The sequence below is a fragment of the Tuber melanosporum genome (genome assembly GCF_000151645.1).
Source record: "Tuber melanosporum whole genome shotgun sequence assembly, scaffold_55, strain Mel28".
NCBI classification, from domain to species: Eukaryota; Fungi; Ascomycota; class Pezizomycetes; order Pezizales; family Tuberaceae; genus Tuber; species Tuber melanosporum.
The window spans coordinates 412,751-428,722 of NW_003299101.1; the positions used below are offsets into that span (position 1 = coordinate 412,751).

At 47.4% G+C, this 15,972-nt stretch overlaps 1 protein-coding gene; it reads right to left on the reverse strand.

The window, feature by feature from the left end:
* Nucleotides 1-9,108: 9,108 nt before the first annotated feature.
* GSTUM_00009323001 (uncharacterized protein) lies at nucleotides 9,109-9,864 on the reverse strand. XM_002840625.2 has 1 exon: nucleotides 9,109-9,864. Exon 1 carries the CDS (start codon nucleotides 9,740-9,742, stop codon nucleotides 9,254-9,256), a length of 489 nt encoding a protein of 162 aa, XP_002840671.1. The 5' UTR covers nucleotides 9,743-9,864; the 3' UTR covers nucleotides 9,109-9,253.
* Between the last annotated feature and the right edge of the window lie 6,108 nt (nucleotides 9,865-15,972).

Genomic DNA, 15,972 nt, shown 5'->3' on the forward strand with positions numbered 1-15,972 from the left:
TTTGTTGGCTTGAACCAGTTCTCAATGATTTGCATCAAGGTGCTGCGCTCGACTCCCGGGAATAGGGTCTCCTCTGACTCCACTGTTGCAGATACGCTCTCTGTTTCTACTATGGGCAGGGGCAAGATGGGGTTGTACATACCTGGTTCCCTTGCTTGGTAGGGGTTACTCAGTAGATGCTCCCTCTCTGCCTGGAGCTGAGCCAACTGGCTCTCCAACTCTGCAATCCACCTAAGTGTGGTGTTGGCGAGTAGCTGCTGCCTTGGAGGATGTAGTACTGTGGGTTGGATTTGAGTAGGAGTAGCGTTCAAAGGGTTATTTTGAGAGCGTAGCTGGAGGAGAATACCGTCCACAATCTCGTCCTCCTGTGATCGGAGGAGTTCCCTCATATCGTGCAGGCTTATCCCATCGTCTCTGCTGGGGGTAAGGGGTGGGTTGAGATCTACTTCACTTGAAAGCATCGAAGCCGGTGACTGTAGCTGTGGGCTGACATGGTTGGGATTGCTAAGAGTGCGGAATTGGGTGTTGCTTGAGGGTATGTCATCATACTCGCTAGGTTCGTCTTCGTTACTAGCACTCTCTTGTTGTGGTATCTCTTCATTTTCGCCTTGGTTCGATTGTAGTTCTTGGGATTGGCCATAGCGTATCAGGGCTTGACGAGTACGTGTATCTTTCCTGATTCCTCTGGAGGCTGCCCTTCTGTTTGTGGGCGCTGTTCAGCCTCTGCGTCTTGACCCTCTTCTGCTAGGCATGGTATCGGTGATTGTATAGTCTAGTGAGACTGGGAGTGTCCTCTTGGTAGAGGTTGATAAGTGCTGTATAAGCAAGGTTCATGAAAAACAACAAAGAACGCGAGCAGTAGAGAGCTTGAGGATATTGTGTTTAGGTGATTGGGGGAAGGAAGTGTTCTGAGAGTTCTGCAGATGTGTTGTGGTGGAGCTATAACCCTGCACGTGCTCGGTATCCAGCTATACTGTTCCTGTTAGACCTTTGACCCACTATCCCGGTTTGGAGCCAAGAATCAATGTGCTTTTCCCAATTGGCACTGGGTTATACCAACGCGGCATTATTCCTTATAGCATTGGTTGTATACATCGGTTACCTTTCCTTCATAGAATAATCCAATAAATAGTCCGGTTGTAGAGTCTTCCACATCTTTCCCTTAAAGGAGAAGGTAGTGTGTGAGTTCTGTTGCCCATCGATCAAAAGCTTTGGGTTTGAGGTCTTTTCCTTCTCCTGTAAACTTTGCTGGGAGGTGGAGTTTGAACTTAGGGAGTTCAAATACCGTGAGTACATTTTCTTCTTCAGGCCAAGCATGGGATTTTCCTCCTCCTGAAGGCCCTTCTCCTGTACTAGCCATATCTGATTCGCTACTGGATTCAGGATCGATTAGAGGTTCAAAGGAAGGTTTTTTTGCTGGAGTAGAAGGGAATTCTCCTGGATGTTGTGTATCTTCCGTTTTTACAGGTTGTTCCAGCTCCTTAGCAGAGCACCAGGACTGTTTCTTTCTTGTAAGGTCTTGCCGTAGGATTTGCTTCCCACTCCTGGTTGTTAATGATTCTATGTTGGTTTTGAGACGAAGCCGAATATGCTGTGATTCTGCCACTTCTCTCCGCTAGAGTTCTGAGGTGGATATCGATAGATTGATCAGACCTAAATCCAGGGACAGGTTCTTAACCACGTGCTGAGGTTAAAAAAATGTAACATGTTCGCAAGGTGCTAATCATGTTATTGGTAAAAGATACGATAGTTAGCAGGTGGCCTGCTCTTCCAGAGAGAAGGCGAGAGTTGGGAACTAAAGGAGGCTTTGAGGGTGTACTGAGGAACAATAGAAGTAACCGTTCAACCAAGTATATTGAAATACTGTCTGTTGAAGTCTGCCTTTTCCATCGTGGAATCAGGCAGTTTTTAAATATACAAATCTGTTGATATCTAGCATGAATTAAACTAATCAAAGGTATCAATCGATACACTTTAGTAAACTTAATTAAGTATCAAGCGATACTTAAAACAAAACATAAAACAAAACCAAGTATCAAAGCGATACTTAAAACAAAATATAAAACAAAACTAAGTATCAAATGATACTTAAAACAAACTAAATATCAAAGCGATACTTAAAACAAAAGATAAAACAAAACTAATAACCGAGTACCCGTACCGGTTACCTGAACAGATTTGTTGTATTTAAAGACCTCCTGATTCCATGATGCAAAAGGCAGACTTCAACAAATAGTATTTCAATATACTTAGTTGAATAGTTACTCTTTAGGTTCCCCAGCACACCTTTAAAGCATTCTTTAGTCTGCAGCTCTTGTCTCCTCTCTAGTAGAGCAGGCCACCTGTCAACTATCGTATCTTACACCGAAACATGATTAGCATTTTGTGAACACATTACAATCCTCCTCCACCACCATACACTGCCTATTATTCCTCCATTAACACTCCCTCCTCAACCACTTCCCACCAAGCAATTCTATAAATGAATCTATCTATCTTAATCCTATTTTAAAATGGGAGAGAGGTCAATGAACTGAGGGACTCAATAAACAGACCAAATAAAATCACAGCTTCCTAAATCATTCTTAGTGCTGCATTCACTGAGCCCCAGTGTCCATTGCTGTAACGATCCCCTTTCAGATAATTAGTTCTTGGCGACGGGGAACGATACTTACCTCTTCTTTCTCTTTCTTTCCTTGTCTTACGATAGCTCTAGGCCTCTGCCTATGTTACCGATAGTACAAGACCTTTGTCTTCTATCGGAAACACTGATCGTAAGCTTTCTCTAACTCGTCTTCATAACGAGTGCTTCTTGGCGTAAGGATAAGGTTGCAATAAGAATAAAGATTGTAAAGGTGTTTTATATTCGTTAAAGTAATATGTAGGAAAAGTACTTAGAAGTCAATCTAATTTTTATTTAAACTTGTACCGCCAACACTGGCATATGACGAGCCCCCGCCGGCACAGGGATACCGCTAACCGGCATACCACTAATCCTAGGCTAACTAAGTCTACGGTCCCGCACCTACCATCCCTGAGTCATGCCCGCACAGAAACTAATTACAAAACCATCAAACAACCCAGCGCCCTCCCCGTTCCAAGTCCGTAGCCCCTCTGGTATGAAGCCAACCAGCACCAAACGTAGCCGAAGCCGAGTAAGAGACCAACCCAACCAGGTTCCTCATCCAACCAAATTAAAACCACTACCACCCGGTCTAAATACCGTCCCGCAACACCTCCACCACAGTAGAAAACCAACAACAAACCAAAATAATTATAAACTACAGGTGACACAATGGCAGAGAGGAGGTGACCAACATGTCCACCTCTCGCATCCGCATGCCAGGCCGTCAACCCTATAAACCCACTTTGCCAAGTGCCTCCGAGGAGCGTAATGGTGAGGAGGACCTGTACCCGCTGCCTGTCCCCCAAAACAAACCCATAAACAAAGGAAATACATAGAGGTGGTGACAGACCGAAATAGTCAGTGGGGCCTATCTCCCACCCGTGGTGCCTTGCCCCTGCCAGCCATGCCCATTGCCAAACCAAAGAAACCAAACAAACTTCCACAACACCGAGCACGCAGAACCCAAACAAGTCCAACCAGGTGGTCGCAACCCACTATCCGCACAGGTGGCCATCAGTCCAGCGGTCCGCCGGGGAGCTTTACAGCACTCAGCAGCTTCGCCCAGCTGCCCAACCAGTCTGGAAACACTTAATTAGACATCGCCCAACCTGACGCATGTCCGACCGGTGCTCGCAGGTGCCTCTTCCCCCACCAATCAGCCCCCTCCAAGCCCCACACACCAGACGCCACAGAGCCCATCCAGCCCCCCCAGCCCCTCAGACAGAACAACCATCTGATGGCCACAGGACAGCTAATACCCAGCCCCGCCAGGCAGCCATTGATCTTGGCCACACAAACAGAGCCCCAACCCCCAGCACCATATAGCCGAGGGGGGCCCACCAGCCACAGCCGGCAGCCACAAAGGAGGCAGCACCCACACCCGAAGGCACAGGCACCGGCCACACTATCCAACCCAGCCGAACCGAAATCCAACCGAGTCGGGAAGAGTAAGCAGAGACAGCCAAAGCCAGCCCCACAGGTCCGGCAACAGGCACGGACCGAACAACGGGCAAGAGGCATCCCCAACTGACGCGACAAGATGGGGAAGGGCGAATGAACAGAAGCAGACAAACGGAAGGTAGGCCCCACTTGCAATGGGTGAAGCCGCCAACCACAGACCACAACTGAACCACCCAGACACACAGACAACGCGAGTGCCTGGCAGCCAATCGTCCCACACTACCCCAGGCAGCTAAGAAAAACCACACCAGGGGGTAAAGTTTTTCAGGGTCAAAGCCATCCCCACCGTAGCGAGGAGGAGACACCTGACTGAACCACCGTATATGCCGCAAGGACAAAACTTCCAAGGGAACGGTGATAAACAACATCGTAGGATTCCGACTGTAGAAACCATAAAGTAACGAGGCAGGGAGGGGCCGGTAAGGCCCCCTCCCTTGAGGAAATGATGTGGCCGGTACGACGAGTTGATACTTGGGAAGGTCATCAGTCTAACCCAAGGGCGTTTTGTATCTCATGAACTAAGGACTCCGTTAAAACCCAACAAAAGACATGAGCTGGCCCAAAGAACGACACGGGTGATCCCCTCAAACACAATGTTCAATCCCCCCAATCGAACGCGACCTGCGAGTAGACGATAGACAGGAAGCCGTAGACATTTTACCGAAAGGGGCTCGTATGCGACCGTGATGAGTGCTCGAAGTGCTAGTATCGTGAGATAACCAGTCCAACGAAACGAGACGCAAACAAGTTATCCGCCACGCAACGCCTAACAGACCTCAATACCAAAGACCCCAGGAACTACTGAGCGAACTCAGATATCTCCCCCAGAATCAAAGGCATCAAGGCCCATCATGATGGCGAAAGAAACGCTCGAGGCGAAGCGACGGCAAGGACGAGGAAAAGTACTTAGAACAAAGCGTGAAGAACCTATCTTCCTCGGCCGCACCGGCCTCCTTATATAGGGTTCTTCCCGCCTTTAATCATGTGACCTAAAGTGGTCACATGTACAAAACCAAATCAAAACAAACAAGTCATGTGACCAAAGTGATCACATGCTCAAAACCCATGACCTTATAGTGAGGTCATGTGCAAAACTCATAAACCAATCATAACGCAATAAACAAGTCATATGACTCGACTGAGTCATATGCACGAAACCCATAACATCATAATGAGGTCGTGTGCAAAACATAACTCATATGCGCAAGGCTTGCCCGTAAGGCATACTCGTAAGGCATACTCGTCAGGCGCATGTCCCATGACTCATACTTGAGCCATGTGCGAAAGCATCACAAATCCCACACATAACTAATCATAAAACCCGAATAGGTTATATGCGTGAAACAATAACATACCTGTGACTCATAACCATGTGTCACGTGAAAACCCTTTCCTTACTAAGTCACGTTCGTGACAATTGCCCCCTCCCCCATATTACCATATGGAGACACAAAAATAGGTGTAATGATCTATAGAGAAACTTAGGAGTGTTGGGTTTTCTTGATCAATACACTCATTTCAATATTAATAAAGTTAAGAAATAGAGTTTAATAAATACATAAGTGGCCTACCTAGTACTTTGTAAAGAGACCATTTGCATCAATCACTGCCTGATACCTTGCAGGCATAGTTTCAATGAGCTTCTGAACGCATGCAGTCCGACATTATCCCAGACTTCCTTTACCGCATTTTGTAAGCAATCATAGGACATATTTTCTAGAAAGTTATCTTGTAGATAATCTTTCATTATATGCCAAACCTGTTCTATTCGATTTAAATCTGATGAGAATGTAGGCCACTGGATAATCTGAATTCCACTTTCTCTTAACTCTATTGTAGTATCTTCAGCGGCATGTTCTGTTATGCCATCTTGCATGAGTTGCAATTAAATCCCCTCCCAGCGGCACAGTTCAAGATAACCATGAATTACCATTATAGTATGTGTACAGTATCTTAAGGAATTAATAGATTCCCAATCCTTTTCCCAAAATATGCCTGTGCCTTGCATATTTCTATAGAAGTAGCCCCAAAACATGCATCCCCACTTTCTTGGACATTTTTCTACTATGCAAGTGGACTCTCATTCTTCACCAGCTCTCCAGGTCACTTAAGTTCATGTATGTCTTCTACTAGAGACCCAAGTTTCATCAGTCCAGGGAATTGTATACCACCATTCCATTATCCAATTTATGTGCTCTTGGGCCCATTGGAGTCTGATAATGCAGTTTTGCTTGATAATAGGTGTTTTTTTTGTTTTTTTTAACCACCAGTTGTCAGTGAAATCCCTCATTTATTAAAACAGCTCGAATGGCTTTTTTTCCCTACATCCAAGTCAAGTTCCTCAGCCAGCTGCTGAAACGAAAGACACTGGTTACAGGATGACATACAAACATATGCTACAAGATCTTCAATTTGTGCTTGGGTAAGAATTGGCAGACGTCCCAGCCACTTGGTTGATGTAGCTGGTAAAGTACATGTGTATTGAATCTGGTGAACAGAGAATCCAGTTTTCTCTTGAATTTGTCCATACTTCCATCCAATATAATGTAAAAGCTGACAATCTCTTTGGTCATCTCGTGTTAGGTGGGAAGACATCAAATTGTAAACCAAAGAGGTAGATATCATGATTGATTGGAATCTACTACAGAAACAATTGTTAATGAAAATATTTTACATATACCATGATATCCCCAAGCCAACACCATACCTAATCTGCTCCCCTTATCCCTGCTAGCTTTTCCACCCTTGCTAGTGGAATATACAAAACTTAGGGGCCATACCTCCGTAAATAGTCACTCACAAAATCCCAAGCAATTAGATCCCCCCCCACTCATCACTCTCTACAAGTATTGCCGGCTTCGCCACTATCTTTGCCTAATCTCGTACCCTTACCATCGTAACACAATCCCTCGCTTCCGCCGACAACCAATAATTGAGAGGGCCGTTCGAGGTGCTACAAAAGCGCCATAGCCTCACCACGCAGGGACTATCACGCCCAAAATGCACTCAATTCCCGCTTTAAAGATGTAAATGGGCACAAAAAGCAATCAACCACCCAATCACGCCTCAGCCCTTCCACCACGTCGAGCCAGGGGTGCAGAGAACGTGGGGAAGGGGAGAAGTGCCATTCATGACAAAAGAGGTACATTAAATGTAGAAGCCCCCACCCACTCTTCGTCGAGCGCCAGGCACGATGAAGTCTCCATTCTGCGTCGCCCTCCTGTTATTCCTCCAAATCGTAAATCTGACCAGGGCACTGCCCTGGGACCTGCCGACATGCCCGCTCCCCGCTCCGCAACCCCCGCCCGCACAGCGGATTCTCCAGCACAGTGTCGACGGCAGCAGCACCGGGAATAATACTGCTCCCCCAGTGACAAAAATGCTGGACCGCTTGCTCCCCCGCCAAACCAGCACAATCTGCCAACGCGTCACATGCAATAGCTTGTACTACTGCTGCAACGACCAGACATGCACCTACACCAGTGCCCAAGCGAGGTGGGGGTGTCAGTGGGCGACACGGACGCTGACTGTTACGAGCACCTATCGAAGCACGAGCACTAGTATTAGCACTACTACCCGGACGATCACCACGACGACCACGGTGGATACGAGGACCATTTGGACCTTTATCACCTCAACGGGTACTTGGACTACCACCTATGTGGTGACTAGCACTGCCACTGAAACGAGTTATGTGACTAGCTCCATCACCCTGACGAGGAGGGGCATGCCGACCCCCACTCGTTGTGTCCGCCGGCCAGAGGAGGAGGGGAGGAGGGGGCTAGCGAAGAGGGCGGACCCCACGATCTTCATCACCAGCACCGTGACGATCACTGCGACCCCCGCGTCGACGTACTACATGACCACGACCTGGTTGACCACATACTGGATATCCAGGACATGGACCACGACCCGCACATCCTTCATCGGTGTGGCTCGTACCTTTACGGTAACGTCAACCTATAGGGCCACCACAGCCGTCACCGCGACCGCCACCGAGACGACAACAGTTTCCCGCAAGGGCATGAGTACCGGAGCGAAGGTCGGCGCCGGTGTCGGCGGCGGGGTAGGCGGGCTGGCAGTGGTAGCTCTCCTAGTAGTGTTGATATGGAAGAAGTGTACGAAGCCCACGGCGGAGGAGGCGTGGGCGGGGAATCAACCCGTGGAGGATCGCACTGTTCCGCCCGGGAACATGGGGCATGGAGCGGCAATTGTTGGAGCGGGTGGGACGCTACTGGCCGCTGGAGCGACGGAACCGTACAAAGCCGGTTACTACCCTCAGAATGCGGGTATGGCGTCTCCACCGCCGGCACCGCCAATGACGTACGTTCAACCGTATCAGCGACCGGGGCAGTACCTCGAGGGATATCCTGGTTTGTGTCCCCCATCCCCCCCCCCTACTCGTATGAGATTTGTCGAGAGGTAAAGTAATGCGAGGCTAATTTTTTTCTTCGAATGTGCCATTACAAAACTAGATCCGAACCTTATACATGCCATCCCACGACGGCCGCTCCCGGGATCTCCCGCGCCACCGAGTTATCGAGGGTCAACCGGGGCTGGGAGTGCTATGTAGACTTGGGAAGAAGTATAGGAGGGAGTTTATGAAGCATCGTATGAAGTATGTATTTAGGTTTTAATGAGACTGTTCATAGCGTTTGAATGGTGATTCGGTGAATGAGAGGTGATATGGAGCGGGGATACAGTATCGCTGGGTGAGATGAGATAGGGCTGTGAAAAGCTGTGGCTTCGGATAGTGGCTAATCCGGGAATTTCTCGTGCTGGGGGCACAAACTTTACCTCGACCTTCAACAGTTCGTCGTCCAAGCTGATACGCCTTGGTCTTGATACCACTCCTTTATGATTGCCGTACTTCTCCAGAGCCAATTATATCCCGCTCATCAAAGCTCCCACCCACCCACTAACCGCTGATCAGATGCAGTCTCCAGTCATTACAGATCACTCGGAAGATGAGCCCAGAATCGGGCTCCTTTACTGGCAGTCACCCGCCGTCAACGTTGAGATGTGTTTATTCCCAGATTCTGTAGATCTGGTTGTAAATTTCCCGAAAAGACGGTATCCTATTAGACGCATTTGCGGAGTCACGAGATTACGACCTTCCATAAACATTGTTATTATGATGATGCTAATCAATGGCACGCTCCCTGGCTAAACACCCTCCCTAACAACCCCCCACATCTCCCCGGAGACCCCGCGCTCAGTACTCTCCCCGCCGGCCAAATCCCTAACAACCCTCACCTTCCCGCGCCATCCAATCTCCCTCTTGCGTTTCGCAACTGAAGAGAGCACGTCCACATTCCCCCTCTCCTCTTTCTCCCTCCCTCCAGCCTCGTCGTCAAAGAAAGAGAAATCGCCGGACCCATCGCCAACCTCCATCTCCAGCTCTAGCACCCTCACCCCCTCCGCCCCAACCACCGCGGCGATCCCCCGGGCCGCACGGGGACTAGCGAATGTGGGGACATTAACAAGCACCAGCCTTCCAACCCCCACAAAGGCAGGATCGAGAACAACCCTCCAGTCGATCCTCAAGTAGTCCAGATTCGCCACAGCGTATATCTTGACTGTGGCCATGATCCCATCGACGGACTCCAACGGACCAACATCCAGCGAGGCCAATCGGGTGGTCCTAAGCAACATCTGTGCCGACCGCCGTGATATCCTATTCCCGGACACGCCCACCTTTGTCAACCCCATTACCACACTAGCAGCGCCAGCAGCAGTATCGTATACCGGCGGCGCGAAACAATACCCCAATAGCGCCTCGACACCCTTCTCCCCGACCCTCCCCGCGTTCGCGCCATCACAGCCGACATCCACCTCCCCAACCCCCGTCCCCAACCCCCTTGCGAGAATCTCCAACGCCCCGTCCGTCATCCCTACGTTCCTGACCAAGACCCTGACGAGCGGCAACCCCGCCATAGCCGCGACGACGGCGGTAGTAGCCGCAACCCTCGTGCCGCTGAAATCAACCTCCTCCAGACACGGAAGGTGTCCCAGCAGGTTGACCAGCCCGCCCACCGTCACGTTCGCACACTCCCGCGCCACCAGACTCCGTAGATTTGACGGGCGCGAGACGGCACAGCAGGCAGCGTGGTCGAGCTGCGGCCACGAGCTCAGGTCCAGCGAGCGCAGGTGCGGCAGTCGCTGCAGCAGCGTTCCCAGCCAGTGCTTTGGAAAGGCGGTGTACAGGGTCGGCGTCACGCTGCGTAGGCTCAGGTGCGTTGTGGCGCGCGGAGAGGGGATCCGGAGGAGGGTGGTGAGGTATAGGGTGAAATGCGCTTTGGTGAAAAGTTAGCTTTTTTTCGCAGGAGGTAGAAGGGGAGGGGGGGTACTCAGTGCGCTACGATCGCCCAAGTTCCAGAACACCTCCGGTCGCTGCCAGAGGTGCTCCGAGAACTCCCTGTGCCAGGATTTGCATACTAGACTGGCACTGTACAGGTCTCTTTTTGCGATGTATGGCGCTATGAGGGGTAACGGGTCTTTGCCCGTTGCTGCGGGGTAGGAGGGTGGTGGTAATTCTTCTTCCTCTTCCATTATTGTATGATGGTTTGAGCTATGGAGGTTTGAGCGTTTCTTGTTTGGCGGGGGCTCAGATTATTACGGTGTTACGAGTGGGTCCGAAAAAGTGACGGGGTCACAAGCGCAAAATCAGCAGATTTCACACCAAGATATTATTACTATGCCAGAGAAAAATTGCAGGGGATAATCCATTCAAAGCAGTATGATAAGCACATCATTTTTTCTATACATCACACAAATGCCCACTCCCCAAGGATCGTTACTTGTATCATACCGGTATGGTATACTGTACGGTACTGTACATTTGAACCTTCAAATTCCGCCAAGACATAGGTTTTCTCTACCAACCAAATACGAGTGCCGCCGATTAATATATTGGTCACATGAGATTCTCCCTTAGAGCAGCATGATAGCAATGACAAAATCACCATCATCATCACTGTAGTTTAGACTTGGATCAACAATCAGACATCCCCAGTTCTGCCTTATATCTTCTCTTAGTTACTCTAAACACATTCGACATGGGACGTACAAGTGGAGCAGCAGAGATTCCACTTGAGTTGTGTTGTGCGATCCTCACTCTTCATTTATTTACCCATAAAACCTGGATTGAAATCTCAAAATGCCTTCTTGTTCATCCCAAGTCTGCACATCACATATGTCAGTAAGCTAAGGTATATGACAGAAACAAAAGTAGTGCATAATAGCTAAAAGTTTATAATAAAATAGGAGTGAGCAAGTGATCTGAATGACTTCTGGGACTTGTATGCTGTCCTTCAAAGCCTCAATCCTCCCGGGCAGCCCAAAGTGATACCTGAAGACTCTGAGAAGTCACTTGCACTGAAGAGTGCCTTGCAAGATAACAGGATTATGGGATATCAAAAAACCTTTCTGGAGATAGCAAGAGAATTGGACATTAAGGCAGCCCGTTCTACAATTGAATATGTGATACACAATCATCACAATATTTACCAATTTCCTCCCTCGCAGCCTAAACCATCATTGAACATGTACTATAAAGAAGGAAGAATGAACTTTACATTCTGGGCTATTCATATGAATCCCAGGTAAATAATCTTTTTTTTTTACAGTCAAATCCTGCTGTCCTTAATTTCAATAATAAGGATTCCTTCCACTGTTCTATATGAAATGCTGTGAATTCAAAAGATTTCTACAGCAAAACTTAACATAGTGTTCCTCATTACTTACGGTAACAAACTAATTCATTTGATTTTGGTCATCGGGAATAGTGGGATATGACTGTATATTTAATTTATTATATTAATACTAATATATTATAATTAGATGTTTTGTGTACTCCGATGAGACTTGGGTTGAGATTGGCTCACTGTGCCAGCCTCCAAATATCACCTATCCCCATTGTTCAAACCCATTGGACCACAATATGCATCAGTTTCAACCTACTGGAGTATGGCTTATGTTTTGGGGGTGTATAACTGATGGGTATTGGGGTCCTTGTTTTATTTGGGAAAAAGAAACTAAGCAAGAGAAGGAATATTACAGAAAAATGATTGTAGAGGAAAACAAGTTAAAGAGATTGAAACAGGATCACAGACAAGCACAGGCAGTTATTGAAGGAACAGAAGAGTTTGAGATTTTGAAGGAGTTAAATGCTAATATACAAATATTGGATCAAGTAGATCCTCTTCCCTCAGGGTATCTACAGTAAAAGCGACATCCAGCGTGGGAGTTTAAGGAATTGGTGAAAGAGAGGGGAGATAGAAGCAAAGGAGGAAATGATTGAATTTTATACAGAGAGAATATTTTACATCCTCTGTATTATCCTTTCATGCAGAAAGTGGAAAGGAAAACTGGAAGGGAGATGTGGATGGTAGAAGATAATACTTCTGCATACAATACAGCAAAAGAGGTAGGAGAGAAGGAGCAGATCAGCCTTAGGTTACGGTCAGTTGATTGGCCTGCTCTGTAACTGGTATGGGTACTGTAACGATCCCCTTTCAGATAGTTAGTTCTTGTCGATGGGGAACAATACTTTCCTCTTCTTTCTCTTTCTTTCCTTGTCTTACGATAGCTCTAGGCCTCTGCCTATGTTATCAATAGTACAAGACCTTTGTCTTCTATCGGAAACACCTATCGTAAGCTTTCTCTAACTCGTCTTCGTAACGAGTATTTCTTGGCGTAATGATAAGGTTGCAATAAAGATAAAGATCGTAAAGGTGTTTTATATTCGTTAAAGTAATATGTAGGAAAAGTACTTAGAACAAAGCGTGAAGAACCTATCTTCTTCGGCCGCATCGGCCTCCTTATATAGTGTTCTTCCCGCCTTTAATCATGTGACCTAAAGTGGTCACATGTGCAAAACCAAATCAAAACAAACTAGTCATGTGACCAAAGTGATCACATGCTCGAAACCCATGACCTTATAGTGAGGTCATGTGCAAAACTCATAAACCAATCATAACGCAATAAACAAGTCATATGACTCGACTGAGTCATAAGCACGAAACCCATGACATCATAATGAGGTCATGTGCGAAACATAAATCATATGCACAAGGCTTGCCCGTAAGGCATACTCGTAAGGTGTACTCGTCAGGCGCATGTCCCATGACTCATACTTGAGCCATGTGCGAAAGCATCACAAATCCCACACATAACTAATCATACAACCCAAATAGGTTATATGCATGAAACAATAACATACCTGTGACTCATAACCATGTGTCACATGAAAACCCTTTCCTTACTAAGTCACGTTCGTGACATTAGCTCCCCTCCTCCTAAGCCTGAGTCCCATCAGGCTTTTTCTCCCAGTTTCAATAGTTCCCGTCCTGCCAAGCGCATGGTCCTTCTCAGCTTGTGGAACTTTTCGTCTGCCATCCTCCATCTGACCCTTACCGATTCCAGAGTCAGATTCACCATCTCGATCGTTTGTCGCTGGTTGTCGTTCAGCTGTTTAAGCTCCGCGATCGTTTTGTCGTTTGCCGAAATTGTGGACTCAGCTTGGCCCAGTTGTTCTCGGAGTCCCCGGATCTGCCTGTGTAGGCTCCTGACATCCAGTTCTGTATCTGCCGAGGAGTTTTGGGCCCCTCCCTGCTTGGACCACGTCCTCGTGGCCCATGCCTTTCTGGCATCATCTCCTTCCAACTCTTTTCGGCTTCCATCTTTCTGCGGGTAAAATCCCGCAGATATTTTTTGTGCCCTATGCATCCTGCACCCATTTCTGAAGCATTGTTGCCAATACTTTAGAACGTGGTCCGGGCGTGGGCCACGCTTCCGACATTCCCTCGGGAACCATCCCGAGCCTTCTTTGTCGCCAAAGTGTGTTTGGCAACCGTCATCGTAGCATACCGTCCATGACATGGCGTTATGCTGTGCTTGTTTTTCCCTTTCCTTGAGTTCTTTGTCGGTTGGCCCCATGAATGATTATTCGGAGCTGGTGGGTGTGGTTTAGCGTGGGCTATCGCCCCTGCCCTCATGTTGCTACAATTGCGCGGGAGTCTTTCCCTCGCTTTTGTCTTGGTTGAACGTGATCGTCACCTGGGCCGGGCTTGCCTGGGTATCGCTGGTGGAAGGTTGAGATGGCATCTTGTGCATTTTCGAAGTTGTGTGCGAAGTACCAAGTTTTATCGTATTCAGGAGAGTATCCTGTCCACTTGGCTCGGTATTGGAGGTGACCGTGGAAGAAGCGGGAATCGACTATTTCGTCGAGCTCGTATTCTGGTTCTCCATCGAGTTCGATCGGAGGGGGAGGAATAAGTGTTTGTGAAGCAAATTTATTGTCGTTGTGTAATTCGAGGAGTGAGATGTGGAATGTATTGTGTATTCGCATTAAGGGGGGAAGGTCGAGTTTATAAGCTCGGCTGCCCACTTTTTCCAATATCTTGAAGGGTCCAATTTTCTTGTAGTCCAGTTTCTTTGATGGTCGTGTTGTGTAGATATTGCGTGGTATTAGCCATACCATGTTTCCTGGTTGTATGTTTGGATCCGGTCTTCGGTGCTTATCGTATTGTTCTTTTTGTCGTTGTTGGGCTTGACTCATCTCATATTGTAAGGTTTCGTGTAGTTTTCCCATATCTGCTTTCTCCGGTATCACATCATTAATCGTATGATATGTGGTCTGACTTTGTGGATGTTGTCCGTAATTCGCGAAGAAGGGTGTCGTGCTAATTGTTTCTTGCTTTCCATTGTTGTATGCGAATTCAGCCATCGATAACAGCTTGTACCAATCATCTTGCTGATAGTTGACGTAGGCCCTTAAATATTGTTCGAGTATCGCATTTACCCGTTCCGTTTGTCCATCTGTTGGTGGGTGGAACGCTGTGCTCATTCTGTTTTGTATTCCCATTTCTCCGGTTACTTTCTTCCATAGTCCCGATGTGAATAGTGTTCCTCAATCGGTAATGATATTCTTTGGGAGGCCGTGAAGTCGAAAGACCTCTCGGAAGAATGTTTGTATAAAATCCCTCGTGTTGATGTCCCTTCTAACCGGAATGAAATGACTCATTTTGGTCAGGTGATCCACCACGACCAAGATGCTATCGCAATTTTCTGATGTTGGTAGGTCCGTGATGAAATCCATAGTAATTGTTTCCCATGGTTGTTCGGGAACTTCGTTTGATTTTAGTAATCCATATGGTGCGTGTTTAGCCGTTTTCGTTCTTTGGCATATGTCACAGTTTTTGACATATCGTTTGACATCTTCGCGCAGTCCTGGCCAATAGAATGATCTTGTGATGAATTCCGTGGTTTTAGCCGTTCCTCCGTGTCCTGCCATTCGGATATCATGGTGTTGTCGTATGATGTCTGTCCTTATCTCCTCTTCTTCTGGGATCCATTGTTTTCCATCGTACCACATATTTCCGTCCTTCTATTGGCATAACCCCAGTGCAATTCCTTTCATCTCCTTTTTTCCTTCTTCCAAGGCTTCTCTTATTGCCTGGATTGTTTTGTCTTTCTCGTTTGCATCCTCAATTCCTCTTTCCTCCTTTGATGTGAATTGGATAACCTCCATGGCCTCGAAGTACGTTTTTGGTAACAGGGTCCGTGTTTTTTGTTTGATCCTTTTGTCTTCTTTCGTTTGTGGTTTGTCGCTTGCAATCCTTGTAAGAGCATCTGGCTTTCCGCTCTCTTTTCCTGGTCGGTATTCGATTTTGAAGTTGTATTTGCTAAGGTGCTCCATCCATCTTATCTGGTGGTCGTTCAATTCTTTCGTGGTCATGAACGGGACCAGGTTCTTGTGGTCAGTTAGAACTTGGACTGGATGGTCGTTGTTTGAAAAGTATCTCCTCCATTCTTTTAATGCTTGAACTATCGCTAATAGTTCTTTGTTTGCAACATCGTAGTTGCACTCTGCAGGGGTCATT

What these genes read in the sequence shown, in the direction of transcription:
- GSTUM_00009323001 (XM_002840625.2), bottom strand. Translation starts at nt 9,742, where the DNA reads ATGTTGCTTAGGACCACCCGATTGGCCTCGCTGGATGTTGGTCCGTTG.